Source organism: Salmo salar, chromosome 15 (genome assembly GCF_965601325.2).
Source record: "Salmo salar chromosome 15, fSalSal1, whole genome shotgun sequence".
Classification (NCBI taxonomy): Eukaryota; Metazoa; Chordata; class Actinopteri; order Salmoniformes; family Salmonidae; genus Salmo; species Salmo salar.
In genome coordinates, this window is record NC_138305.1 from 101,062,275 (window position 1) to 101,089,503 (window position 27,229).

At 44.7% G+C, this 27,229-nt stretch overlaps 1 protein-coding gene across 19 annotated transcripts in view; it reads right to left on the reverse strand.

Annotated features, from left to right (window-relative positions):
- Positions 1 to 27,229, reverse strand: part of LOC100380641 (E3 ubiquitin-protein ligase HUWE1) — an 88,040-nt gene that overhangs the window by 22,101 nt on the left and 38,710 nt on the right. For 13 of the 19 annotated variants that reach the window (XM_082962220.1, XM_082962219.1, XM_082962218.1 and 10 more), the window contains 23 exons: positions 26,759 to 26,840; positions 26,420 to 26,596; positions 23,722 to 23,872; positions 21,700 to 21,961; positions 18,338 to 18,518; positions 17,956 to 18,151; positions 17,517 to 17,684; positions 16,683 to 16,825; positions 16,309 to 16,417; positions 15,866 to 16,089; positions 11,269 to 11,480; positions 10,647 to 10,829; positions 8,563 to 8,729; positions 5,072 to 5,293; positions 4,679 to 4,780; positions 4,239 to 4,369; positions 3,858 to 4,014; positions 3,189 to 3,417; positions 2,721 to 2,899; positions 2,390 to 2,479; positions 2,039 to 2,248; positions 772 to 1,086; positions 155 to 365 (listed from right to left, as the gene is read on the reverse strand). In XM_082962220.1, the coding sequence (XP_082818346.1) occupies positions 155 to 365; positions 772 to 1,086; positions 2,039 to 2,248; positions 2,390 to 2,479; positions 2,721 to 2,899; positions 3,189 to 3,417; positions 3,858 to 4,014; positions 4,239 to 4,369; positions 4,679 to 4,780; positions 5,072 to 5,293; positions 8,563 to 8,729; positions 10,647 to 10,829; positions 11,269 to 11,480; positions 15,866 to 16,089; positions 16,309 to 16,417; positions 16,683 to 16,825; positions 17,517 to 17,684; positions 17,956 to 18,151; positions 18,338 to 18,518; positions 21,700 to 21,961; positions 23,722 to 23,872; positions 26,420 to 26,596; positions 26,759 to 26,840 (4,101 nt within the window). The remainder of the gene's footprint in view (positions 1 to 154; positions 366 to 771; positions 1,087 to 2,038; positions 2,249 to 2,389; positions 2,480 to 2,720; positions 2,900 to 3,188; positions 3,418 to 3,857; positions 4,015 to 4,238; positions 4,370 to 4,678; positions 4,781 to 5,071; positions 5,294 to 8,562; positions 8,730 to 10,646; positions 10,830 to 11,268; positions 11,481 to 15,865; positions 16,090 to 16,308; positions 16,418 to 16,682; positions 16,826 to 17,516; positions 17,685 to 17,955; positions 18,152 to 18,337; positions 18,519 to 21,699; positions 21,962 to 23,721; positions 23,873 to 26,419; positions 26,597 to 26,758; positions 26,841 to 27,229) is intronic. The other 6 variants (XM_082962222.1, XM_082962217.1, XM_082962221.1 and 3 more) reach the window with 4 other exon arrangements.

Genomic DNA, 27,229 nt, shown 5'->3' on the forward strand with positions numbered 1-27,229 from the left:
CAATATACAACAGTGGTAGCTCCATGTTACCCTCTGACAGGTGAGGTAGAATGTATCATGTTCGATATAAACCTATCCAAATCTTCTGGAGCTAAAGAAGGGCTAGGGTTCAAATTTGGAATGTATCATTTGTATTGTCTTCTAAGACCCTCACCAGGTCTCTGCGTCTGTGTGCGCGTCCGTCAGCCTGCTGTCTCCACTCCCAGACAGCTCCTGAGACAGATGGACAGCCTGGGCAGGGTTGGGGACGTGCTCTTCCTGCGTGGCAGAGGCGGGGCTACTGGTATCCATGGGAGACCCTTCCAATTGTGACACGCCCACTGCTGCAGGCTCAGAGGTCTCCACGATGTCTGGACTCAGGGAGGCTGGTGCGGGCAAGACAGGGGAGGAGAGGACAAGGAAGAGAAGCAAAATGTTGATACAATAAGCACCTCTTTATAGGCTGATGACAACATCCTGGGAAAAACAATGTGGTTGCATTTACACCTGCTTTGTTCCGATATCTACACTAGCACAACACTGTGAAGCAATGTGTTGTTAGCCATGACGGGTATATTTAAAAGACAGATTGTTGTCAGACAGATAGCTCCACAGCATCACTGCAAATACAAGATGTGTGTCCTCACTGCTCATCAAATCACTCTGTGAAAGAGTGGAATGGTCTCAAATGTGCAAACTCGGCCAACCGGTGCTGGGGGCGAGCTAAAACGAACATGCTGATACTTTTTACAGTTCCAAAGCTAGTCCATCCATCATCTCTCCTCCTCTCACCAATAGGGGGCGCCGGGGACATTTCCATCTGGGATGCCTCAGCTTCACAGTTCAGCCTATCGGATGAAGCGGTCAGGTCAGGAAGACCCGCCCCCGCCAGTGTGGCCAGCGAATTGGCGTGCGACTCGGCCAGGAGCAGATCTGTGATTGGCTGGTGGACCTGCTGGCTGATGGTGGTCTCCAGGGAGACCAGGGCCTGTTCGTGGGGGGCTGGGGTGGTGGGGGTGACCTCTCCTGAAGGGGGCGCGGTAAGGAAGCCTTCTGAGACCCTGGGGTGATCCAGACAGGACACCTCACTGCCCTGGGGCTCACCTTCTGAACCAGGGAAGACACACAGAACAGAGGGGACAACTGACAAACAGTTCTGATTTTGAGCAATAGGTTCACTTGATGTCACTGATGGGACAACAAACAGAACAGGAGATGAGTCAAACTAACTCAATAGGGAGCAATAGGTTCACTACTTCAGTTACGGCAGATCCTATAGGTGTGCTAGTACTGTAGATTTAATCAGTGGAACTGGCTGTGGTATTCAAGCAGAGGTTTAAGGAGCACCGAGCCAGAGAGGTAACAATGACATCAGCGGTCCAAACCTTTAGTTTCTTTCCTGAGTGAGATCGCTGTGAGATGTTGTTGGGCAGCACTGAGGAAGGCAGTAAGTTGTATAGTTATCTCCCGTACGGGGCGCACTATCCTGATCCCCAACAACAACACAACTTACTACCTCACCACAGCACAGCCATAGAAGGGTTCCAGCCATACAACAAGCGGACACAAGCGCATTACAACATCACTGCATAGAAATATAATATTACGTAATACTGTCACAGTAACATGTTTTTCAACCATCAGTTGCAGAGTAACCGTCCACAATCAATCAAATTTTATTGATCAATAAGACGGCAGTCCTGTTGTTTCCATGGTAATAGTTGGGTCGCCATGGCGTTGCCGTGGGAAAGACAGTAGACTGTATAGTCATCTCCCAGATCTGGTGTGATCCTAAAACTATACAAACTACTACCTCAGCCCACAGCCCGCTAATCTGTCCGTCCGCCCGTCTGCCCACTGGCTTCAGAAGGGTCCAGAGGGTTTGGGTTAGGCTACTAAAGACATGCACAGAAGAATAACACACTGGAAATGACCAGAACATTATCTGAAAAGAATTCACTTGAGCAAAATTGTTTACAAGTTAGAGCTTCAAACTTCGATGAATCCGGTAAAAGCAATATTACAAATAGAGGCATTTCAAAACAAGAAGTGGTAGTACCAGCAGTGGTCTCTCCAGCAGCACTGTTGACCGTCCCCAGTCCTGAGCCCTGTAGACTCTGTTCCCTGGCCTCCTCTCCTCCTCCTGTCCTTCTGTCGTTCTGCTTAGCCTCCTCTTCCTCAGCCAGCTGTCTCCGTCTTTTTTCCCTCCTCTCCTCCAGCTCCTCGTCTCTCAGAGTCTCCAGGTGCTGCAGGATAGGAACCTTCACCACTGGGAAGGAGAGAGAAATAGAGGGGTGGGGTTAGAGGAGTGAAGTGTACTGTGTGTGATTCAGCAACAATATGAGAATCAGGGAATACAAAAATAATAATTTGTCAGTCCAATAGCAGACTAGTAGAAGATTTGAAATACCTGCGACACAGTCGTGCATGCTCTCAGCATCCAGCACTTTACACTCATCAGTCCATCGGGTTAAGGCAGTGGGGATACTGGACAGAGTGCCTGGAAAGACCGGACAGAAACAGAATTACGAGCAATTCAAAGAAATGCAAATCCAAGATTTGACTGGGGCTACTAGCATAGACTAAGCCCTTAGGACACCATTTCCCACAGAGATTCCTCCTTGTCCTGGACTTATTCTCTAATGAAAGTATTTCCACATCCAGGACTAGGCTTAACGTGGGTCTAGTAAAGCGGCCCCATAGAGCAGCGTGGACTGGTGGACAGTGAGTGAGTGTCCTACCTGCTTGTCCTCCGGTGCTGCTCTGCTCGTGGAAGAAGTCGTCCAGTAGCTCGTCGTCAGATCGGGCGATGATGTGCACGTCCTCGTTGCCCACCAGGAGTCGGGCACGGCCGCGGGACTGCAGTGGCAGAGAGCTGGACAGCTGCAGGATGTCTGCTGCAGCACTGGGACCCAGCAGTCTAGAGGAGGGAAGGCACAGGCATAGATATGATCTTAGTATTCTCTTTAAACCCACCCACATGCATGACCTTCTTGGAAATGGACCTGAGTCAAACATCAGTAAAGCAACTAGTGTCAATACTTTGTTTATGAGGTGTGATTGATTTTGCTTGGACTATGAACTTGGGGACTATTCCAAAGATCCCTTTGTACCTGGCAAACTAAATTAAAAGGCAGCTGAAGTATTTGACCGAATCAAGGAAAAGTCCCATTAATTAATCTATTCATTCACTGTAGCATCTGTCTTACCTCTGCAGGATGAGTGGGGGGTTGGGCTGTCTGTTCCCAGGGTAGTGGACGTGTATCGTGTGGCCTGTGTTGGCAGTGAGCTGGCGTAGCGTTCTCTGGCTGCGACCCATGCCTTGCGCTAGACGGTTGTTGGTGCCCGCTCCGCCCAGCGTTAAGGAGCCGTGGTCGGCGTGACGCACCATCAGGGGGTGGGAGCTGGGGATGTTGCCTGGGGAGGGAGGGATGTCAGCTGATGGGAACATGATAAACAGAGAGAACAGTTGCAGACATTAGGGGGACACGTAGTGACACAACCCCGTCACTCTACATACCGTTACATGGTTATCATAATCTAGGCTATATATTACTACAGCTACATAGCTAATCCAGCTATTGGTAAGGCTGTGTGTCTGTAGTCCTAGTTGTTAAAGAGGATTTCGAAGAGAGACTAGAAATCTACTTGGAGATATCAGGGCGAGTACTCAAAGCATCTGAGTAGGAGTGCTGATCTAGGATCAGCTCTGCCTTTCAGACTAAAAGGAATATGACTGACAGGGGTTACTAATCCTAAATTAGCACTCCTACACCAAGAAGCTTTATAAATATGGGCCCAGGCCAATAACATAAATTGCCTTCTAAATCTATCCATATATTAAAAACAAAGAGGAATAAAACACCAACATGACTCACCGGTGGTGGAGAACATGTTGTCAAACTCGATGATGAGATCATCGTCGCGGTCAAACCTCTCGAAGCGGATGTGTGGCGCTGCGTTGATGTCTGGGAAATCTTCATCCAGCTCCATCTCCGACCCTTCATCATCATCATCCTCATCACCTTCATCATCCTGAGAGAAAGAAAACATGGAATATTTTTCTTACATTACAGTGTAAAACTAACTCTAAAGTGAATGGAGACCGTTCAGAAGGGACCGAGAGGGTTCACAACCAGATCTTCCCTATATTAGCCCATTAAGCCGGAGCCAATGCAACTCCTCAGGTCTCAAAAAAGGCTACTTGTCAAGTATGGCTATTTGTTACACAAACACCAAAAACACTCCCTTTTCCTCACCTGGTCCTCCTCCTCCTCTTCCTCTTCTTCCTCCTCCTCTTCATCTTGGCTGTCTTCATCATCATTGCTGCCGCTGGAGTCTTCCTCCTGCGTGTGCTCCTCATCCTCAGGCTCCAGGATGTTCATAGAGTCTACGGTAGGAAAAGATGGACAGTTGGAGGGTGAGATGGAGAGATGGAGGACAGTGAAGGAGTTGGAGGGTGAGATGGAGAGAACAGTGAAGGACAGATGGATTGAGACCCAACCACCCAACACACTTTGACCCTTTCCACACGAATAACCCCATAGTACTGAATACAACAAATGAAATAGTAATTTAATGCATCTTTATGACAGATCCGAGCCAAGCTATACTGTGTTGGCCTGGTTACGCATCCACCATAACTGTCGGAATCATGGAGAGGACAACGTGAAAAGAAACCATCAGCGCCAGCACTGACCTTCTCTGTTGGTCTGTAGAGTAGAAGCCTGACTGATATTGGATGGCGCCTCATCCATCAACACGTCCTCTTGTGATTCGTCCTCACCGCTACCACGTCCCACTGAGTGACAGAACAACCGATATAACAAAATATAAAAAATAACCCATCAAGACTATTGTATGTGCCCGCCCCTTTCCATTGACACCATCCCATATCAGTCTGATGAGTCCAGTGGTGTATTCAGAGGGGTGAAACGTTAACAATATTTCCAATAGAGATGTAAGCAAAATAGTAGAACATTTGCCCATTTCTGCACGACAGACCTATTCTACAACAAAAAATTCTACCTGGAGGTTTTGTAACGTTTCACCCTTCTGAACAGAGTCCTGGACAGCAGGCTTCTCTGCTTACCAATAATGGAGCTGTTGACGGTGCCGGCATCTCTCTCCAACAGCTCGTCTATCAGATCCACCAGCTCGTTCTCTACCTGCATGGCTGTGGTGCTGAGCACCTCCGGCTGTCCAGCGATGACCACTGTGTCTCCCTCCGTCTCTCCATCCATCAGGTCACTGTCTGTCCCTTGGACCCTGTGACTGCCCTCGACCAGAGTCCCCTCAACCTCACCCGAGTCACCTGCAACGAACATGGATCCAGTAAAATGAACGGAACGATAAGCCTAGAACAGTCCAAATTAGGCTTTTCCATTTCCCTTTGCTTCTGTGGAGTACGTGTTTGTGTGTAGTGAGAACATATGTTAGTACATGTGTATTTATGAGTGTGTGTGTGTGTGTGTGTGTGTTAATGCAAGGATTAGTACATTGCTAAACATGACCACTTTGTTGACCTGATAGCCAGCAAGGTAAGAAAAGTAATGTCACCAAGAGCACACATGCATAAACATTCTTGTGTAAGGGGAAGCTGGCTTGAGGTTTATGATTGTGTTTTCCTGTGTGCCAGATATTGTTGTGGGGAGAGGCCAGGGGGAGGTGCTCATTTTGGAAGTGGGCTGCTCATTGGACGGCTACATGGAGCCGGCCTTGGCTGAGAAGCCGCTTCAGTACCAGCCCCTCGTGGCATGCTGGGACAGCCTCGGGTGGAAGTGCCAGCTGGTGGTGCTGATATTTGGCAGTCTCAGCCATGTACACAGGCTTGCAGGGAGTGGCCTCCAGATTGAGGGACTGACAAAAACGAGGGCAAAGAAATTGGCTAGGTACTGCTCTGTTTCAGCTGTCGTGGGCAGCCTTGCTGTTTGGGAGAAGGGGGTGCTTTCTGTACCCTTACGTGCCATGCATACAGGGACCTTTGAAATGTTTGGATCCTTTTTTTGACCCATTTGATGAAGCTCCAGACAAACAGTTCTTGTGCTGACATTGCTTAAAAAGGCAGATTGGAAATCGGTAGTGAATGTTGAAACCGAGGACCGATAATTTTTATGTGCTACAGCACTCAGCGGTCCCGTTCTGTGAGCTTGTGTGGCCTACGACTTTGAGGCTGAGCCTATGGTGCTCCTAGATGTTCCTACTTCACAATAAAAGCACTTAGTTGACCTGGGCAGCTCTAGCAGGGATGAAATTTGACGAACTGACTTGTTGGAAAGCTGGCATCCTATGACAGTGCCACATTGAAAGTCACTGAGCTCTTCAATAAGGCCATTCTACTACCAATGTTTGTCTATGGAGATTGCATGGCGGTGTGCACAATTTTATACACCTGTCAGTTATGGCTGATATAGCAAAATCCACAAATTTGAAGGAGTGTCCACATACTTTTGACCATGTAGAGTGTGTACCAGTCAGAAGATGGATACAACTACTCATTCATTTTCTTTATTTTTTACTAGTTTCAACATTGTAGAATAATAGTGAAGACATCAGAACTATGAAATAATACAAATGGAAGCACGTAGTAATCAAAAAAAGTGTTAAACAAATCAAAATATTATTTATATTTCAGATTCTTCAAAGTAGCCATCCTTTGCCTTGATGACAGCTTTGCACACACTTGGCATTCTCTCAATCAGCTTCACGAGGTAGTCACCTGGAATGCATTTCAATTAACAGGTGTGCCTTGTTAAAAAAAATTTTTTGTAGTATTTCTTTCCTTCTTAATGCGTTTGAGCCAATCAGTTGTGTTGTGACAACTGGTATTTTACCAAGTAGGGCTAAGTCCATATTATGGCATGAACAGCTGAAATAAGCAAAAGAGAAATGACAGTCCATAATCACTTTAAGACATGAAGGTCAGTTAATGCAGAACATTTCATTGACTTTGAAAGTTCCTTCAAGTGCAGTCCCAAAAACCATCGAGCACTATGATGAAACTGGCTCTCATGAGGACCGTCATAGGAACGGAAGACCCAGAGTTACCTCTGCTGCAGAGGATAAGTTCATTGGAGCTACCAGCCTCAGAAATTGCAGCCCAAATAAATTCTTCAGAGTTCAAGTAACAGACATATCAATATCAACTGTTCAAAGAAGACTGCCTGAATCATGCCTTCATGGTCAAATTGCTGCAAAGAAACAACTACTAAAGGACAACAAAAAGAAGAAGAGACTTGCTTGGGTCAAGAAACACGAGCAACGGACATTAGACCGGAGGACATCTGTCCTTTGTTCTGATGAATCCAAATTTGAGATTTTTGGTTCCATCCGCCATGTCTTTGTGAGACACAGAGGAGGTGAACGGATGATCTCCGCATGTGTGGTTCCCACAGTGAAGCATGGAGGTGGTGGTGTGATGGTGCTTTGCTGGTGACAATGTCTGTGATCCATTTAGAATTCAAGGCACACTTATCCAGTATACATATTAATACACACAAACTCCGCAAAAAAATTAACTTCCTCTCACTGTTAACTGCGTTTATTTTCAGCAAACCGAACATATGTTCATACAAATATTTACACAAAATTCAACAACTTAGACAAATTGAACAGTTTCCACAGACGTGACTAAACAGAAATGGAATAATGTGTCCCTGAACAAAAGGGGGTCAAAATCAAAAGTAACAGTCAGTATCTAGTGTGGCCACCAGCTGCATTAAGTACTGCAGTGCATCTCCTCCTCATGGACTGCACCAGATTTGTCAGTTTTTGCTGTGAGATGTTACCCCACTCTTCCACCAAGGCACCTGCAAGTTCCCGGACATTTCTGGGGGAATGGCCCGAGCCCTCACACTCCGTTGTTGCCGGTGATGTCTGGTGAGGACCTGCCTTACAACAGGCCTACAAGCCCTCAGTCCAGCCTCTTTCAGTCTATTGTGGACAGTCTGAGCACTGATTGTGGATTGTGCGTTCTTGGTGTAACTCATGCAGTTGTTGTTGCCATCCTGTACCTGTCCAGCAGGTGTGATGTTCGGATGTACCGATCCTGTACAGGTGTTGTTACACGTGGTCTGCCACTGCGAGGACAATCAGCTGTCCGTCCTGTCTCCCTCTAGCGCAGTCTTAGGCGTCTCACAGTATGGACATTGCAATTTATTGCCCTGGCCACATCTGCATGCCTCCTTGCAGCATGCCTAAGGCACGTTCACACAGATAAGCAGGGACCCTGGGCATCTTTCTTTTGGTGTTTTTCAGAGTCAGTAGAAAGGCCTCTTTAGTGTCCTAAGTTTTCATAACTGTGACCTTAATTGCCTACCGTCTGTAAGCTGTTAGTGTCTTAACTACTGTTCCGCATGTTCATTAATTGTTTATGGTTCATTGAACAAGCATGGGAAACAGTGTTTAAACCCTTTACAATGAAGATCTGTGAAGTTATTTGGATTTTTACAAATTATCTTTGAAAGACAGGGTCCTGAAAAAGGGACGTTTCTTTTTTTGCTGAGTTTATACACACACACACACACACACACACACACACACACACACACACACACACACACACACACACACCACCTGTGGTACCTTGTGTGTTGCTGTTTGAGTCCCTGGCGGCTCCCACAGTGTCGTGCTCAGCCTTGCTCTTGCTGGATCCCCCCTTCCCTCCAAACAGGCTGCTGGGCTGGTTGACGATACGGGACAGAGTCTCCAGGGGTTTCAGAGCTGCATTCACCGTGTTGGCCATGTTAGGACTGAGATAAGAGAAGAAATCAATGGTGAGAAAATATGCAGAAATCATTCAGCGACAAGTTGAGAAAATTATGCACATTTCAGACTGCAATGACCAATAGGGGGGAGAGAAGCTCTCACTAGCCAGCTGTGGCTAGACAGGCTTTTTATTAACTTTTTTTGGAAGAAAGACCCACGGGGGAGAATTCACTGATGCCTTACTATAAATGTAATAATTAGGGCTGTTGTGGTGACCGCCACACTGACAGTAAAATTCCAAGTGACCATTGATTCAAGGTAATCTCCTCCCATTCTGCGCTCTGTAGGCCTACATGAATGGCACTGACACGTTGCTAGTACCCAACTCGCCATCATTGTAAATAAGATTTCTTAATTGACTTAACTGGTTAAATAAAAATGGTTTTATGTCTTTAAACTTCCGAGAGGTGACTTAACGTTGGACAAGAGCTATCAAGCATGTGTGCAGAGCAGCACAAGAATTAAAATCACATCTTACCTTTTTATAGTTAATAAATCCAATGGGAAACGTGATAAGGATACTATAGTTATCTAGCATCGAAAAAGAGAATCCATTTCCGAGTCACGCATGTAACGTCGTCAGTAGGCTACAGTAATCTATGCTCTGGAGGGGGAGAGGGGCTGGTAGCCGACACACTGGCAAAGACTCAATTGGCAAGCAGACACTAGAATAACTGAGTGACAGAGCTTTGCATAGGTGCTTTTTTTGTGTGGGACTGGATGAAAATGCCCGGAACTTTGAAAAAAATGTTCCGGTTCCCAAGCTTTTAAAATAACGGTTCTATTCCGGAATAGTAGATTCACTTCCGTTCCCGGTCCTGATTCTATTCTTCAAATAATGTTTTCTTTCCAGGTTTTCAGTTCTGTTCCCTAAGCTGGTTCCAACCCCTGCTCAGCATTGTCCATCTAAATCACTCTGACATAAATGCAAATGCAATTGAAAATCACAAACACTTCATGATTGCATTTGAATAATCTGAATGAGGATAACTGGTGATGGGGTTAGACGTTGTGTTTCGAAATGGATACAATATGGATACAATATGAACAAATACATTTTTAAAACAGAGACCTGGTCATGTCCAACACCCGGTTGAATTTGTACTTTATTAACCAGAACGGAGAAAGGGAGAGAGCGAACAACAGCGCCTGTACAGTGCTAGTGATCAGGGGAGGGGCCGTGCAGGGTGTCTCCCCACTGCGAGTGACACGGGAGCAGGAATAGAAACAGAGACGGCAAGCACTGTTAAGTCACGTTAGTAGACTTACTTTTTCCTAGTTATTTATCATCCCATCCAGTTACATAGTACCCTTCTTGACTGCACCAAACCTTGAGTAGCTAGTCAAGCTAGCTAGCTAGGCTAATTGATGCTAGCCTCATAACGTTACTTCACTTCTACCCAACATACAGCTAAAAGCAACAACTCCGTTCGGATTATAAATAGCAGCCCACCGGTTGGCTTTTGGTTGTTGTAATCTTCTCATTTCACATTTAATACTGTCATTTTAATTCCATTTTCCATTGATTAGATAACTCCTACTTGCTTGCCACACAAGCAGCCATGCAATGTTCTCTCTCTATCAGTGGGAGGAGCAAGGAACAGAGCACATGCCTTTTTTGTAACTTCTTTCAAATAATTAATATAGTCGCATGCAGCCTATATGTTTTGATTTCAACGATATTAAGGTTTGTAGGCCTATCACAACTAAAGTCACGAATGAAGTCTTAATTTCAAATGATCACTTTTACACGCAACACAGAATAGCCTGCTCCATGTGCGCACTGCAATTGTTTGAGAACAATAACCTTTTCTTATATGTGAATCCTCAGTGAGAGGGTGAATGTGAATCCTCCGAGAGAGGGTGGGCAGGGGGTTTGAGAGCATCAGAGGTGTGTGTACCTGGACAGGTCGAGGCTGTGTGGTACTCTAGCCAGGTCGTTAACCAGTCCCTTCTTGAGGAAGAGACGTATGATGTTGTTCATGCCGTTGTGCTGCGTCTTGGCTGCTGCCGTGCTGTAGAAGCTAGAGGTGGACGGACACGACTCCATGATGGTGCTGATGATACACATCACTGCCTGGAGCCTGGGGGGGGGGGGGAAATCTTATTATAAACTGCATAATAAAGTTGAAGCATGAACTGGCTCTGATGGCTATATTACTCAGTACATAAAAGTGATATCTATTAGGGTTGGGCTGTATACAGATGTTCATACCGTCGTACCATACCCGGGTATACGGTATTACCGGAAGTGTACACAAGAGGCACTATTTACTATATCGATATATAAAAAAATGTACGCACAAAACAATTTTAGGCTACAGGGACCTTGATCCAAGAGGGGATTGATTGTCTACTGTAGCTACTTAGCAAACCAAATGCATAGCTAGAGCCCTGACCTGGATATCACTTATTTTACACGTCTTAGATTTCTTACAGTTATACTTAATTGATCGTTATAAGCAGTGGCATAGCACGCACCGCCGCAAGGTTGACACACACACCCAATTCTCTCACACACACCTGGCGTGTTTCTCCGTGCCCTCTGCCATGGCCAGCGCCCGGCTGAGTGCGGCCTTCACCTCGTTGACCAGAGCCACCTGTGCGTCGGTGCCTGTGCCGGCAGCTGCCAAGCTGGCCAGGAACAGACGTGCCAGGGCAGGGGTGTCCTTATCCTCAGAGCTCTGGGTGTGGGGCAGCAGGTGATCCAGCACGAAGGCTAAGACACTACAGTCCTGCAGGGGGAGAGAGAGAGAAAGCAAAGGGAGTCAGGAGAACAAGTATTATACCCAACAAATATAGAACGGTGCAGCATAGGGAGAGAGAAAAGTAGAGTTGGACCCCTGGGCCAGGAGAGGACGAGAGTCAGGACAATACTGAGGAACTTATTGGACAAACTAATACATAAAGCCAGTCAGCGCAACAACAGCCTTTGATTGAAGCTCAATGTTAAATTCACATCTCCCTACCATTATATCTAAGACAACATGACACCAATGTCGTAGACACTCCCTGGCCATCGGGCTGTTACCGAGAACCACATACTGGACTTTTAACAGGGTCAGTAGCATGAAGAAAAAAGACAATGTCTTGCCCCGACCTAGCTCACTATCTGGGTGTCAGATAAGAACGAGAATACAGGGTCCATAAAGTGACAATTAGACTTGCCACCTTTCAGATTGAATAGGTTTGTAGCGGCAAAAGTTAATGAAAGTACAATTTATCACTCTCACATGCTTATTTCTGTCCATTAAGAACTAACAACGTTCTACCTTCTGTAGCATTTCTGACAACGCTAACATCTTAGCGACCTCCAGGAGCACTAATCAGTCAGCACTACTAGGCAGGTTGCTTAGGATACAAACATTCTCAAACAGCCTCATAGGGACGAGGTCAGAGACCTGGCCGTGTGGTACCAGGACAACAACCTCTCCCTCAACGTGATCAAGACAAAGGAGAACGCCCCCATAATCATGGACGGGGTTGAGTGGAGCAGGTTGAGAGCTTCAAGTGCCTTGGTGTCCACATAACCAACAAACTAACATGGTCCAAGCACACCAAGACAGTTGTGAAGAGGGCACGACAAAACCTATTCCCCCTCAGGAGATTTGTCATGGGTCCTTGGCAAGATTTGGCATGGGTCCTCAGATCCTCAAAAGGTTCTACAGCTGCACCATCGAGAGCATCCTGACTGGTTGCATCAGTGCCTGGTATGGCAACTGCTCAGCCCCCGACAGCAAGGCATTACAGTGGGTAGTTCGAACGGCCCAGTACATCACTGGGGCCAAGCTTCCTGTGATCCAGGACCTCTACACCAGACGGCGTCAGAGGAAGGCCCTGAAAATTGCCTAAGACTCCAGCCACCCCCTAGTCATAGACTGTTCTCTCTGCTACCGCACGGCAAGCAGTACCGGAGCGCCAAGTCTAGGTCCAAGAGGTTTCTAAACAGCTTCTACCCCCAAGCCACAAGACTCCTGAACATCTCGTCAAATGGCTACCCAGACTATTTGCATTGCCCCCCCTCCCCTCCCCACACCACTGCCACGCTCTGTTGTCATCTATGCATAGTCACTTTAATAACTCTACCTACATGTACATACTACCTCAACTAACTGTATATATTGTTATTTTTTACTGCTGCTCTTTAATTACTTGTTACTTTTATCTGTATTTTTTTAAACTGCACTGTCGGTTAGGGGCTCGTAAGTAAGCATTTCACTGTAAGGTCTACACCTGTTGTATTCGGCGCACGAGACTGATTAGATTTATTCATACTCTTCAGTGGAATAATGGACTTCACAGTGTCCTGCTACTACATAAATAAAAATACAGTTGCAGTCAAACGTTTTAGAACACCTACTCATTCAAGGGTTTTTCTTTATCTTTACCATTTTCTACATTGTAGAATAATAGTGAAGACATCAAAACTATGAAATAACATATGGAATCATGTAGTAACCAAAAAAGTGTTAAATTAAAAAATATATTTTATATTTGAGATTCTTCAAAGTATCCCCCCTTTGCCTTGATGACAGCTTTGCACACTCTTGGCATTCTCTCAAATAGTTGCACCTGGAATGCTATTCCAACAGTCTTGAAGGAGTTCCCACATATGCTGAGCACTTCTTGGCTGCTTTTCCTTCACTCTGTGGTCCAACTCATCCCAAACCATCTCAAATTGGGTTTAGGTCAGGTGATTGTGGAGGCCAGGTCATCTGATGCAGCACTCCATCACTCTCCATTTTGGTCAGATAGCCAAAAGGCACCTAAAGACTCCATGAGAAATAAGATTCACTGGTCTGATGAAACCAAGATAAAACTCCTCAGCCTGAATATCACAAGTCACGTCTGGAGGAAACCTGGCACCATCCCTATGGTGAAGCATGGTGGTGGCAGCATCATGCTGTGGGGATGTTTTTCAGCTGCAGGGACTGGGAGACTAGTCAGGACCGAGGGAAAGATGAACGGAGCAAAGTACAGAGAGATGTGTGATGAAAACCTGCCCCAGAGCGCTCAGGACCTCAGACTGGGGCGACGGTTCATCTTCCAACAGGACAACGACCCTAAGCACACAGCCAAGACAACGTAGGAGTAGTTTCGGGACAAGTCTCTGAATGTCCTTGAGCGGCCCAGCCAAAGCCCAGACTTGAACCTGATCTAACATCTCTGGAGAGACCTGAAAATAACTGTGCAGCGATGCTCCCCATTCAACCTGACAGAGCTTGAGAGGATCTGCAGAGAAGAATAGGAGAAACTTCCCAAATACAGGTGCCAAGCTTGTAGCGTCATACCCAAGAAGACTCGAGGCTGTAATCACTGCTTCAACAAAGTACTAAGTAAAGGGTCTGAATACTTATGTAAATGTGATCCGTTTTTTAATTTTATTTTTCACATTTTAACAAAGATCTAGAAACCTGTTTTTCCTTTGTCATTATGGGGTATTGTGTGGAGATTCAATTGTTTGTTTACCTAATCAATGTTAGAATAAGGCTGTAACGTAACAAAATGTGGAGAAAGTGTAGGGGTCTGAACACTTTCCGAATTAACAGTACCGTAAATTCCGGACTATTAAACAATGACACGACTAATATATGGATTTTTCCCAGTTTTCCATTTTTTTCCCTCCAAAACAAAACACATTCTGTGACGTGCTCAGTTTTTTGGCGGCATGAAGCTTTCATTAGACCAATGAAATTGCCGAACGGGTTAAGGTCAAACAACTTTTTGGTTTACTGTTTAGATTAAATCGAGCGCTCTCAAACTTCCCATCATTCTGATTACGGTAGTCATTTTGTCACCCTCATCATGGCAAAGACACGGAGAAATGCATATGATGCAGCTTTCAAGTTGAAGGCGATTGATCTGGCTGTTGGAAAAGGAAATAGAGCTGCTGCACGGGAGCTTGGGTCTTAATGAGTCGATGATAAGACGTTGGAAACAGCACCGTGAGGAATTGACTCAGTGCAAAAAGACAACTAAAGCTTACTGCTCATTTTTTATTTTTTGTTACAAGCCGTGTTTCGTTAAAGCCTGTGTAAAGTTCGTTAAAGCCTGTGTAATGTACCGGTAGGCACCTGCGGCTTATAGACATGTGTGGCTTATTTATGTTCAAAATAATATTTTTTTTTTTATTCAATGGGTGCGGCTTATATTCAGGTGCGCTTAATAGTCCGGAAATTACGGTATATGTATGCATGCATGTCTCATTAGGCTGTATGTATTTTTAGATACAGGCCTAGAGTAAATGTATTATAGCGTCAATCTATTACAAATAGAAATACAAACAGACTAAATATACATTTGGCAGAGCACAGCAATCGATAAAACAAGTGGTTCTGAGCTTATGTCAGCATTACACAGGTAAGCTAATGATGAGAGAAAACAGGAATGCAGACAGGCTGTAAAGACCTCTATATCTATATGAGTGACTGTGTACAACACCACCACCTGCTGTTATGTTGGGCACCTACGGACCAAAAAAAACATGTTATGAAATATTGACATGTATTGCCAAAATAAAGGTTTAAGGAAATACAGGCAGAAACCACATCACCACAAGACAAAACAGCTTACTCAATCTTGTAAGTATAAAAGCAAAGCTTTTGGTGTGTGAAAAATCCAACACTTTACATTGTATGCAGTACAAACTCACATTATTGTGGGAGCACCTCTGCTAAGAGTTTGAATTAGGCTATTTGAGAAGGTTTGAATCCACAATCAACCTGCCTACACAAGTTGTTTGAAGTACAATGGACCAACATAGCTACTGGAATGGGAAGAGTTGAACAGGAGTTTGTCAACGCATTTTCAAGTACTGAAAGCAGGGTTTCCCCAACTCGAGCGTCGGGATCCCACCGGGTGCACATTTTGTTTTTTGCCCTTGCACTACACAGCTGATTCAAATAATGACCTAATCATCCAGCTTCAATCATTTGAATCAGCTGTGTAGTGTTAGGTAAAAAAACAAAACGTGCACCTCTGGGGGTCCCGAGGACTGAGTTGGGGAAACTTCAAGCTTTGATCCCTTTGGGTTCTTAATGTTAAATGTATTACAGTAGTAAAAATCTCAATACAAATAGACTTTGAAAAATTGAAGTTTTGTCCAGGCGAACTAACCCACCTCCTTGATGAGCTCAGACTGTCCGGCCGTGTAGCAGTAGGATGCTATGAGGGTGGCGATGCCCACATAGGACCTGACCAGCTCTGCCAGGAGACGCAGGATGGTGGAGGTGGGCATCAGGGGTTTGGAGGCCTTAGCCTTGGCCCCCTTACCCTCCTCTGAGCTGGCTCCGTTCTCACCCTCCACCTCCTTCTTCTCCTCACGCATCTCCTCTGGAGTAGAGGCTGGGGAGAGGAGATGAGGGAAATGGACAGAGGGGAAAGAGAAGAGAGGAGTTGGGATCAAGTGGGGGTAGAGAGGTTGTTAGAACACATTTTTAAGGATGCACTCGTGCCAAAATCATTTTTCATTCAGTTTGTGTAAACATACTATATTGTATATTTTCATCCTAAAATGTAATCAAACTAAAGGAAGAAGTGTAAGGATGTAAATGCAGTCAATACCAGTAGAGGCTGGAGGTGAAGAGCAGGGAGGGAGTGCCTCACCTTCTCCCTGGGGCGTGCCAGACTGAGAGGAGTCAGCCACAGCACCATCTGCAGTAAACACCTGGGCCTGAGAGAGCGAGGGGAGATGGAGAAAATATTACTTACAATATCTAGACTAATACAGCAGTTTTCAAAACATACATACATGTATCCATTGATAACTCACTCTTGGGCCCTGTTCAGTCAGTGAGAAAACATTTTGAAACAGAGGTATAACCTAAACTTCCAATAAGAACACATCTTCTGTTTTCTGTTGCAAAACGTGTATCCACTACTGAAACAGGACCATGGCCAGAAGGACTCTCAAACAGCCAGCCAGATGTGACACTTACGTTGATGTGGAAAGCGGACTGTGAGTCGAAGTCACTGCCCTGTCTGGTGAGTCTGTACTGCTGGTAGACATCATCATCCTGGAGGATCTGACACAGGTCCTGCCCCCCGGGCACCGCCACAGGAGGTTCCTCTGGACGCTCAGCTACACAAAAGACACACAGGAAGTTAGCCCACAGAACCTTTCACTTTACACACGTGTAGCAGGAACACCCGCTGCTTCCATCACCTAGACTGACCAGGTGAAAGCTATGATCTCTTATTGATGTCACTTGTTAAATCCACTTCAATCAGTGTAGATGAAGGGGAGGAGACAGGTTAAAGAAGGATTTTTAAGCCTTGAGACAATTGAGACATGGATAGTGCGTGTGTGTCATTCAGAGGGTGAATGGACAAGGCAGAAGCTTTAAGTGCATTTGAACAGGGTATGGAGGTAGGTTGCAGAAGCACTGGTTTGTGGCAAGAACTGCAACGCTGCTGTGTTTTTCACGCCCAGCAGATTCCCATGTGTATCAAGAACGGTTCACCAACCAAAGGACAATAAGCCAACTTGACAAGCTGTTCTGAGGGCGGGGGGGGGGGGGGGGGGCGCGCAACTCAATATTAGGAAGGTGTTCTTAATGTTTTATACACTCAGTGTACGGCTAGCTGTCTGAATTCATTGATGTATTTTCATTCCTCACATCCACTCTCCCCTCCTTCTCCTAATGCACTGGAGATTAAGAACCGAGGGGAAGGACCTTGGACCTTGTTCAATATAGTGAAGGAGGTGAGGACATAGGACGCAAGCTATCGAGGAAACACAAATTGGGATAGGGTGCCTGTGAGGGGCTTACCCTCTTCAGGTGCGTGGTAAGCAGCCAGGGCGTTGAGCATGTCATAGATGACCTCTTTGATGGTGTCAGGAATGGGGGGCAGCGGAGACAGCTTGAGGGGGGTGGTCTTCACCAGCTGCACCGCGTTGGGCCCCTTGATACGCAGGTTCTCAAACTCATCATCTGACGCTGAGCAGAGTGAGAAAAGATGTCAACACTTACAGCAACCACACACACTGTCACATTAAGTCACACTGTAAAATAGGGGCACTAGCTGAGAGCTATAAGTGCAAGCGGCTAGTTGACTGGCCACAGGTCTGTCTGAGATGTCCAAGATGTATTCAGAAGTTGTTTTAAAAAGATTTGGTCACCACACCACACTGTTTTGCATGGTCCTTCGAACCAGATAGACCTGTGGACATTCAACTATCCAGACTCCTACCAGAGTATTTTAACATACCCGTACCAGCTCCGCGGGGTGCAGGTAGGGCGATGCGGACGCAGCTGTTGGCCGTGTCTGCGAAGCAGTCTGGGTTCCGGCAGGCGGCCGGGCCCAGAACGCGCAGGATGTAGTTAATCTCTCTGGAGCCCAGAGAGCCTGATACCACACCTGACGTGGTGCTGCCCGCCCCACTGGTCACTGCTGACCGCACCACCTAGAGGTCAGACAGACACTAAGTGCAAATTACAAATGGCTATAGTGCACTACATTTTAACACTGACTGGGGGTTTCTCAACAGTCTGAAGTTCGTTCCTCTCAGTTTCTCCTTGCCTTCAGCTGCACTGATCAGAAAACTGAAAATAATACCAAATAGTTCAAATAGGTCAAAGTGTTCCAGTACCTTCTCCATGGTGTGGCGTAGCGTGGCGGGGTCCTCGATGATGTGTCTGAACAGCAGGGTGACGAGCGGCGTGAAGCCGTTGAAGCCCGACCCCTGCGTCAGCCCCAAGATCATCCTGGTACTCTTCAGCTCAGCAAACATCATGGCGTAGTGGTGGGTTCTCGTCAGGCGCAGGCACAGCCTGAAGAATAATTATAAATTACACACAGTCCAATTGATGCCAGTTCTTCCGGTGCAATTTATATATAGACGTATTTTATGTTACGTTTCGCAGTTGTGATTCAAAGGGTGCCATTTTATGACTGACGCAAACCAATTTCCCATTACGGATCAGTAAAATAAAACTACTACATTTGATTTGTACAGCACTTTTCATGACCCTTTTCAGTGTGCAACAAGTACTTAGAGTAGTAAAATAGAAAAAGTAGACAGCCAGCATGACCTGGGCCGGGTGGGTCTGGCCCCCTGGGTTCAAAATATTTTGCCTAAGGAGCTCCATTTGTGGCATCGAGCACATTCTAATGCCTCGATTCCATCCGAAATTCACAGCAAAATTATTGAATACCTGGAAAATGTAGTTGTGGTATTATGTAGAAAGAGATGACTTTATAATTGAAATCACTGATAATGTAAGAACAAGGTGTTAGTTATTTGGGATATGGTCTTGACCTACAGTATATGATCAGGACTATTTTCTAAGTAAAATAACATTAATTGTAAAAAAAAAAATGTATTTTTAAAAGTAATCTTCAAGATTGAAGTCTTATTTACAGTTTTACTGCAAGAAATGAATTCCCACAACATTGGATGTTCTAAGTTGGCTTGAGAAGTATCCATACTGTCATACCGGGATATTTGCTAATACCGGCACTGAACAGAAGGACTGCTATTTTCAACCCCCACTGAGCATTTGTAATCTGTAGGTTAGCAATGCTAACAAATATATGTAAAATCCTATAGAGAACGCTAACGAGCGCATTGCGAGCATGTTATTATACAGTCTCTGACCTAAATTATTTGCAGGACTGATATCCCAGCTCAGAGTTATAGAAGTAGGTCAAAAACGCTACTCACAGTTAGCTGCACGCACAAAATAAATATTAGACAGCAAGGCTCTTGATCTAGGAGGGGATTCTCCTCTTACCACACGAAACTTGATTATGTTAGAGGGTAACCACTTAGGTAACAAGCTAATAAATTAGCAAATCAAATGCACAACTGCAGAGCATTTAGCACATTTTAGACAGTTAAGTTATAAGATATCTAGCTGGCAAACATTTAGTTGTGGATTCCATACTACTCCACAACAAGGCTCCGATCTCTCATTGTTGTGTGCTTGTAAAGGCCACGTGACTGGGGACTACCAGTAAGGTTAGTAATTAAAATTTGTAATTAACTCAATATTCCTCATCTCCTAACTTAATGCACAAGTTTACTGCAGGTATTTCCTTAAAAAGTAGCTACAAATATCCAAAATGTATAAAAATAGATCAAACAAAGTATAAACAACAATGACAGTATTGAAAAACCATCCTTTGGCAATTTCCAAATACTCCTGTATATGGTATACTGCCCAAGCCTAGTTCCAAATCCACAACAATGCTTAAACCAAATCAGGAAACCACTTTTGAGGTCTGGGAAAAATCTGGATAAATGTTGATTTTTGGGTGTAGTTCCACTTTAATCCCAGTGTGCACCTAGGCTGTTGTTTAGCTGTGTTTTTGTAGCACACGTGATGGGAGAGTTGGCAAAACAAATACCCACTGGATTGATGAAAATTATTATGATATCATTCTGACAGGTAAGCATAGGCTACTTTGTAGTTAAAGTTTAATTGAGAAGGTTTTTGGGAAAGCCTTTCCAACTATAAGAAGGCTTTTCATGAGCATCATGGCTAACGGCTATACAAAGAGGTAGACGCACACACCGCGTACACGGACAAGGGGCATTTGTGTTGCCTCTTCAGAAAGTTGCAGGAAATACGAATAACTGATGCATTCAGTTCATATCTTATGATAAACTTGGGCAAATGTATACATTTAGTTGATTCCATACTAAGGTCTATACATCTTTTTACAGAGTTGAATTCCGCTTTAATGCCTGGATACCATTAGGGGCCTAATTATCATATTTGGACCAGAATGAGGCTGTCCACTACCTATTCTTCCTGCAGTGATGATTCACCATCTTCATCTAATGTATCTGTAGATAATCGGCAAAATGCCATAGGCATACTAGTAGCAAATTAGGGAACCAAATGAATGGCTCTCTCACCGATACAATTTGGTAGCCTACACTGACTGACGAGACTCACTCACTTCAGCGTCACTGTCTGGCAAGTTCCAACATACTAGGAAAGGAAACCTAGGAAATCCTTTGCTTTCCTTGTCCAGATGTGATTCCATGTTCATATAACCACATTGTATGATTTATGAATGGCAAAGGGATATAGAAGATGGAGTTAATTCAATCAGTTCTACACCTTTTACAAGTTGGTCAACACTTGCTGTTCAGCTGTCAATCAAAGCCCAGTAAACAGCCTATTATGCATAACAACTCCACGTGGCTGGCTATGTGAAACACCAGAAAGAAAATAAATGGAATGTTCAAAAAAACAATTTGGCCAAGTTGTGGATTACGGACTCATTGTCAACCACTTATATTACATCGGACATGCAAATCCCCACTCCCTCCATGTAAAGAAATTTGACTGCAAACAAATACCAGTGCACACAAATTGCACTGGCAGGCAGGACAGACACCAGACTGCGTTTCTCTGTCATCGCTCGCTTTGTGACTGACAGGCACCTATCAAATCAAATTCATTTATAAAGCCCTTCTTACATCAGCTGATATCGCAAAGTGCTGTACAGAAACCCAGCCTAAAACCCCAAACAGCAAGCAATGCAGGTGTAAAAGCACAGTGGCTAGGAAAAACTCCCTAGAAAGCCCAGAACCTAGGAAGAAACCTAGAGAGGAACCAGGCTCTGAGGGGTGGCCAGTCCTCTTCTGGCTGTGCCGGGTGGAGATTATAACAGAACATGGCCAAGAATTTCAAATGTTCATAAATGACCAGCAGGGTCAAATAATAATAATCACAGTGGTTGTCGAGGGCGCAACAGGTCAGCACCTCAGGTCAGCACCTATCCTATCAATAGATTGCTAGAAGATGCATAGTGTTCCTTCCAGCGAGAGAGGGCTCGACAGAAACTTAAATGAAAAGTAGCCTAGTTAATATGATTATGAAGTGGACAAAGTAGTCGGCTGAAAATGTGTCTAACAAGCTGATTAGGCGACACTAATGGAAAACACTGCATTTAAATAAGATTCAAGACTTAAGGGAACAAAATAAAAGTAGGAACCTTAGTGTGGCGTGGAGGGTGTCTGGGTCCACGGGGACACTGATCATGGATACACAGGCTCTGATGAGCACCGTGGTCATGTCCTCTGTCAGGCCCTGCACCACGATGGCTCCTCCTAGCCCGGTGCGTTCAGATGTGGGGTCCAGGGGGGCTGCGGGAGGGGGGGCAGGAGGAGCAGAGGGACCAGAGAAGGACTCCTTTAGTTGAGGGGTAGTGTTGTCATCTTTAGGAGCACTCATCTCCACGGCTACTGGGGCAGAGTCTGAAAGAGAGAGGGGAGGATTTGACTATGGTATACAACTAAAGTAACAATATACATAAATTTCTCATCTAAACAAAGTGTGCTTTGTGACAATAGCAATGTCTAATAAAAGGTAAACACTTCACACTTTACTTATAAACACTGGAGTTGCGCATATTTCTTCCAAAGTTATAAATCTACAGCACCTTCAGGAAGTATTCACACCCTTTCTACATTTTGTTGTTACAAATTGGGATTAAAATGGATTCAAATCTTTTTTCGATCTACACAAAATACTCTGTCAAAGAGGAAGAAAAATTTGAACAAAAAAATAAAACACTAATATATCTTGTTACAAAAGTATTCAACACATGTTAGAATAACCTTTGACAGCAATTACAGCTATGCCTCTTTTTGGGTAAGTCTAAGCTTTGCACACCTGGATTGTACAATATTTGCTCATTCTTTTTCAACTCTTCAAGCTCTGTCAAGTTGGTTGTTGATCATTGCTAGAGAGCAATTTTCAAGTCTTGCCATAGATTTTCATGCCGATTTAAGTCAAAACTGTAACTAGGCCACTGAGGAACATTCAATGTCATCTCAGTAAGCAACTCCAGGTTATATTTGGCCTTGTGTTTTAGGTTATTGTTCTGCTGAAAAAGGTACATTTGTCTTTCAGTGTCTGTTGGAAAGCAGACATTTGTATTTTTCCAGTGCTCAGCACTATTACATTTATTTTTATAAATATAAAAACTCCCTAGTCCTTGCCGATGACGAGCACATCCATAACATGATGCAGCTACCACCGTGCTTGAAATTATTTTTAAAAAGTGGTACTCAGTGATCTGTTTGCCCCAAACATATTCGTATTCAAAACATACAGTACATTTCTTTGCCACATTTTCTGGCAGTTTAGTGCCTAATTGCAAATAAAAAACATGTTTTGCAATATTTTTTATTCTGTACAGGCTTCCTTTTTCACTCTAATTTAGGTTGGTATTGTGGAGTAACAACAATGTTGTTGATCCATCCTCAGTTTTCTCACAGCCATTAATCTCTGTAACTGTTTTAAAATCACCATTGGCCTCATGGTGAAATCCCTGAGCAGTTTCCTTCCTCTCCGGCAACTGAGTTAGGAAGGACACCTGCATCTTTATAGTGACTGGGTATATTGACCGCATCTAAAATGTAATTAATAACTTCACCATGCTCAAAGGGATATTCAATGTCTGCTTTTTTTATTGATACCTATCTACCAATAGGTGCCCTTCTTTGTGAGGCATTGGAAAACCTCCCTGGTCTTCGTGTTGAATGTGGGTTTGAAATTCACTGCTCGACTGAAGGACCTTACAGATAATTGTATGTGTGGGGTACAGAGATATGGTAATCATTCAAAAATAATGTTAAAAAAATTCTGAGTGAGTCCATGCAACCCATCATGTGACTTAAGCACATTTTTCCTCCTGAACTAATTTAGGCCATAAAGGGATTGAATACTTAGTGCCGTGACACTTCAGCTTTTCATTAACTTGTAAAAACATAATTCCACTGATATGAGGTATTGTATGTAGGCCAGTGACAAACATCTTAATTTAAATTCAGGCTGTAACATCAAAATGTGGAAAAAGTCAAGGGGTGTGAATAATTTCTGAAGGCACTGTGGAAGGCAGTAGGTCCATTATCTGGGTCTCTCTACCCTATGGCTTGCCCATGTCCCCCTCATCAGTCTCAAGTATCTGTTCGAGGCTATACTAGAACAGTAGCTCCTATCCAGTTATTACCTGGGTCTGTCTGAGTCTCCTCTGCCTTGCCCCTGTCCCCCTCCTCCCTCTCAGAGTCCATCATGCTGCCAGTTTTGGCAGGTTTAAGAATGCGAGGCACTCTCTGGACCGTCAGCATCACTGGACGACGGTTACCAGTCTCCTCATTCACCTGGAATAGAACAAAGATATACAAGTCAATGGTTTCCCAGATCCAAATTATGCCCATAACTGGACTGATAAGCACTTTCAATGAATACTCTCCATTGAGCATGCTATTAACACCAGGATTTAAAGTATTCCTAAGTCTAATAAAAATAAAAAATCCACTGTCGACTCTGCTCCTTTGTTTGAGTGGTCTCTGTATAGAAGAGGCTCCCCACCCACACTCACCGGCGAGTTTATTAGGTACACCACTACTTTCACCAGAATGGATCGCTCCTACGTGGCCGTGGCTTGCTACATAAAGCAGGCAGACAGAGGCATTCAGTTACTGTTCGATTGAACATCACAATGGGCAAAACAAGTGACCTAAAAGACTAGGCGCGTGCTATGGATCCAGTATCTCAGAAACCACCGGGCTGTGGGATTTTCACGCACAACAGTATCTAGGGTTTCCCAAGAATGGTGCCACAAACAAAAAACATCCAGTCAGAGGCAGTCCTGTGGACGAAAACAACTTATTGTTGAGAGGTTGAAGAAGAATGGCAAGAATCGAGCAAGCTAACAGGCGGGCCACAAACAGACAAATAATGGCACAGTACAACGGTGGTGTGCAGACAACCACAACGGGTTCCACTCAGATCAGCTAAGAAGCAGCTCCAGTGGGCACACGATCACTAACAATGGACAATTGAGGACTAGAAAAACATTGCCTGGTCTGACGAACCCTAGTTCCTTTTGAGTCATGCTGATGGCAGAGTCAGGATTTGGTGTAAGCAGCATGAGTCCATGGCACAATCCTGCCTGGTGTCAACGGCACAGGCTGGTGGAGGTGATGTACCGCCGTCCAATCGACAGCAACTGCGTGACGCCATCGCGTCAGCATGGACCAATATCCCAGTGGAATCCTTGTAGAATCCATGCCCCGAACAAGTCAGGCTGTTCTGGGAGGCAAAGGGTGGTCCGACCCAGTACTAGATGGGTGTACCTAATAAACTGGCCATTGAGTTAGTGAGTGTGTACAGTGCATTTTGTTACGTTACAGACTTATTCTAAAATTGATTAAATACAAAATAAATCCTCAGCAATTTGCACACAATACCCCATTATGACAAAGCGAAAACCAGTTGACATTTTTTCAAATGTATATAATATATATATTTTTTTTATTAATACCTTATCTACATAGGTATTCAGACCCTTTGCTATGAGTCTCGAAATTGAGCTCAGGTGCATCCTGTTTCTATTGATCCTCCTTGAGATGTTTCTGCAACTTGATTGGAGTCCACCTGTGGTAAATTAAATAGATTGGACATGATTTGAAAAAGCACACACCTGTCTATATAAGGTCCCAGTTGACAGTGCATGTCAGAGCAGAAGCCATGAGGTTGGAGTTGTCCGTAGAGCTCCGAGAGAGGATTGTGTCGAGGCACAGATCTAGGGAGGGGTACCAAAAAATGTCTGCAGCATTGACGGTCCCCAAGAACACAGCACCCGCCATCATTCTTAAATGGAAGAAATTTGGAACCACCAAGACTCTTCCAAGAGCCGGCCGCCTGGCCAAACTGAGCAGGGGGGTGATAAGGGCCTTAGACAGGGAGGTGACCAAGAACCCGATGGTCACTCTGACAGAGATCTAGAGTTCCTATGATGAGATGGGAGAACCTTCTAGAAAGACAACAATCCAATCAGGCCATTATGGTAGAGTGGCCAGACGGAAGCCACTCCTCAGTAAAAGGCACATAACAGCCCGCTTGGAGTTTGCCAAAAGACACCTAAAGACTCTCAGACCATAAGAAACAAGATTCTCTGGTCTTATGAAACCAATATTGAATGCTTTGGCCTGAATCCCAAGCGTCATGTCTGGAGGGAACCTGCCACCATCCCTACGGTGAAGCATGGTGGTGGCAGCATCATGTTGTTGGGATGTTTTTCAGCAGCAGGGACTGGGAGAATAGTCAGGATCGAGGCAAAGATGAACGGAGCAAGGCACAGAGAGATCCTTGATGAAAACCTGCTCCAACTGCTCAGGACCTCAGACTGGGGCGAAGGTTCACCTTCCAACAGGACAACAACCCTAAGCACACAGCTAAGACAACGCAGGAGTGGCTTCGGGACAAGTCTCTGAATGTCCTTGTGTGGCCCAGCAAGAGCCCGGACTTGAACATCTCTGGAGAGACCTGAAAATATCTGTGCAGCAACCCTCCTCATCCAACCTGACAGAGCTTGAGAGATCTGCAGAGAAGAATGGGAGAAACTCCCCAAATACAGGTTTGCCAAGCTTGTAGCATCATACCCAAGAAGACTCGAGGCTGTAATCGCTGCCAAAGGTGCTTCAATAAAGTACTGAGTAAAGGGTTTGAATACTTATGTAAATGTGATCTGTTTTAATCTTTAATAAATTAGCAAAAATGTCTAAACCTGTTTTTGCTTTGTCATTATGGGGTATTGTGTGCAGATTGAGGGAAAAAAATAAGGCTGTTACCTAACAAAATGTGGAAAAAGTCACAGGTCTGAATACTTTCCTAAGGCACTATATACACATCTCTCTCTATACCTGGACCATGGTGTTGAACTGTACGGTGTATCTCCTGCGTCCGGCGGTGAATCGGACGCTGCTCTCCCCGGCCCTCCAGGCTGAGTCTATAGTGCCGTTGTTAGAGGCAGAGTAGCTGCACCAGCGCCCTGACCGGTCGTCAAACCAACGCCAGTTATTACCGTTGGGCTGCAGGTACTGGAGAGAGTGGAGGGGGTGTGGGGACGAAAGGATCATTTATTTTTTTTTGGTAGTGAGAGAAGGTTGACTAAAAGACCAGACATGGCGATACAATGGTAATCACATGCATATCCTATAAGGTGGGTTAATCTTTATGTTGCACGGGGACATTCCTCTTACCTTGTTCATCTGCGCTCTGCGTTTGGACGAAACAGCCATTTTTTCATAGAAGTCAATGATCAGCAGCACTGGAGTGATCCACCTGTACACAGTCGGACAGACAACGTTCAGTCGTGTTGTACATTGCCTTTTGCCTGACAGATGCAATGCTTATACATGTACCTCACCCAAGTACGAAAAAAAAGTATCGCTGAAATAAGAAAAGGCTTTGTTAAAGAATGAAGATCGTTCATGCTGCCATTTGTAGCAGGACAGTATATTTCTGAATGGTATTAATTTCCACACGTGTGCTAGCTAGCTAATTTCAATAGCGGTCCTTTAGTCCGTTTGCTGTCAAAGAGCCTGGGGGATGGCAGAGCCATGTACCGGAAATTCCGGACTATAAGCCGCAACTTTTTTCCCAGGCTTTGAACCTCACGGCTTAAACAATGACACGACTAATATATGGATTTTTCCCGCTTTCAATTTTTT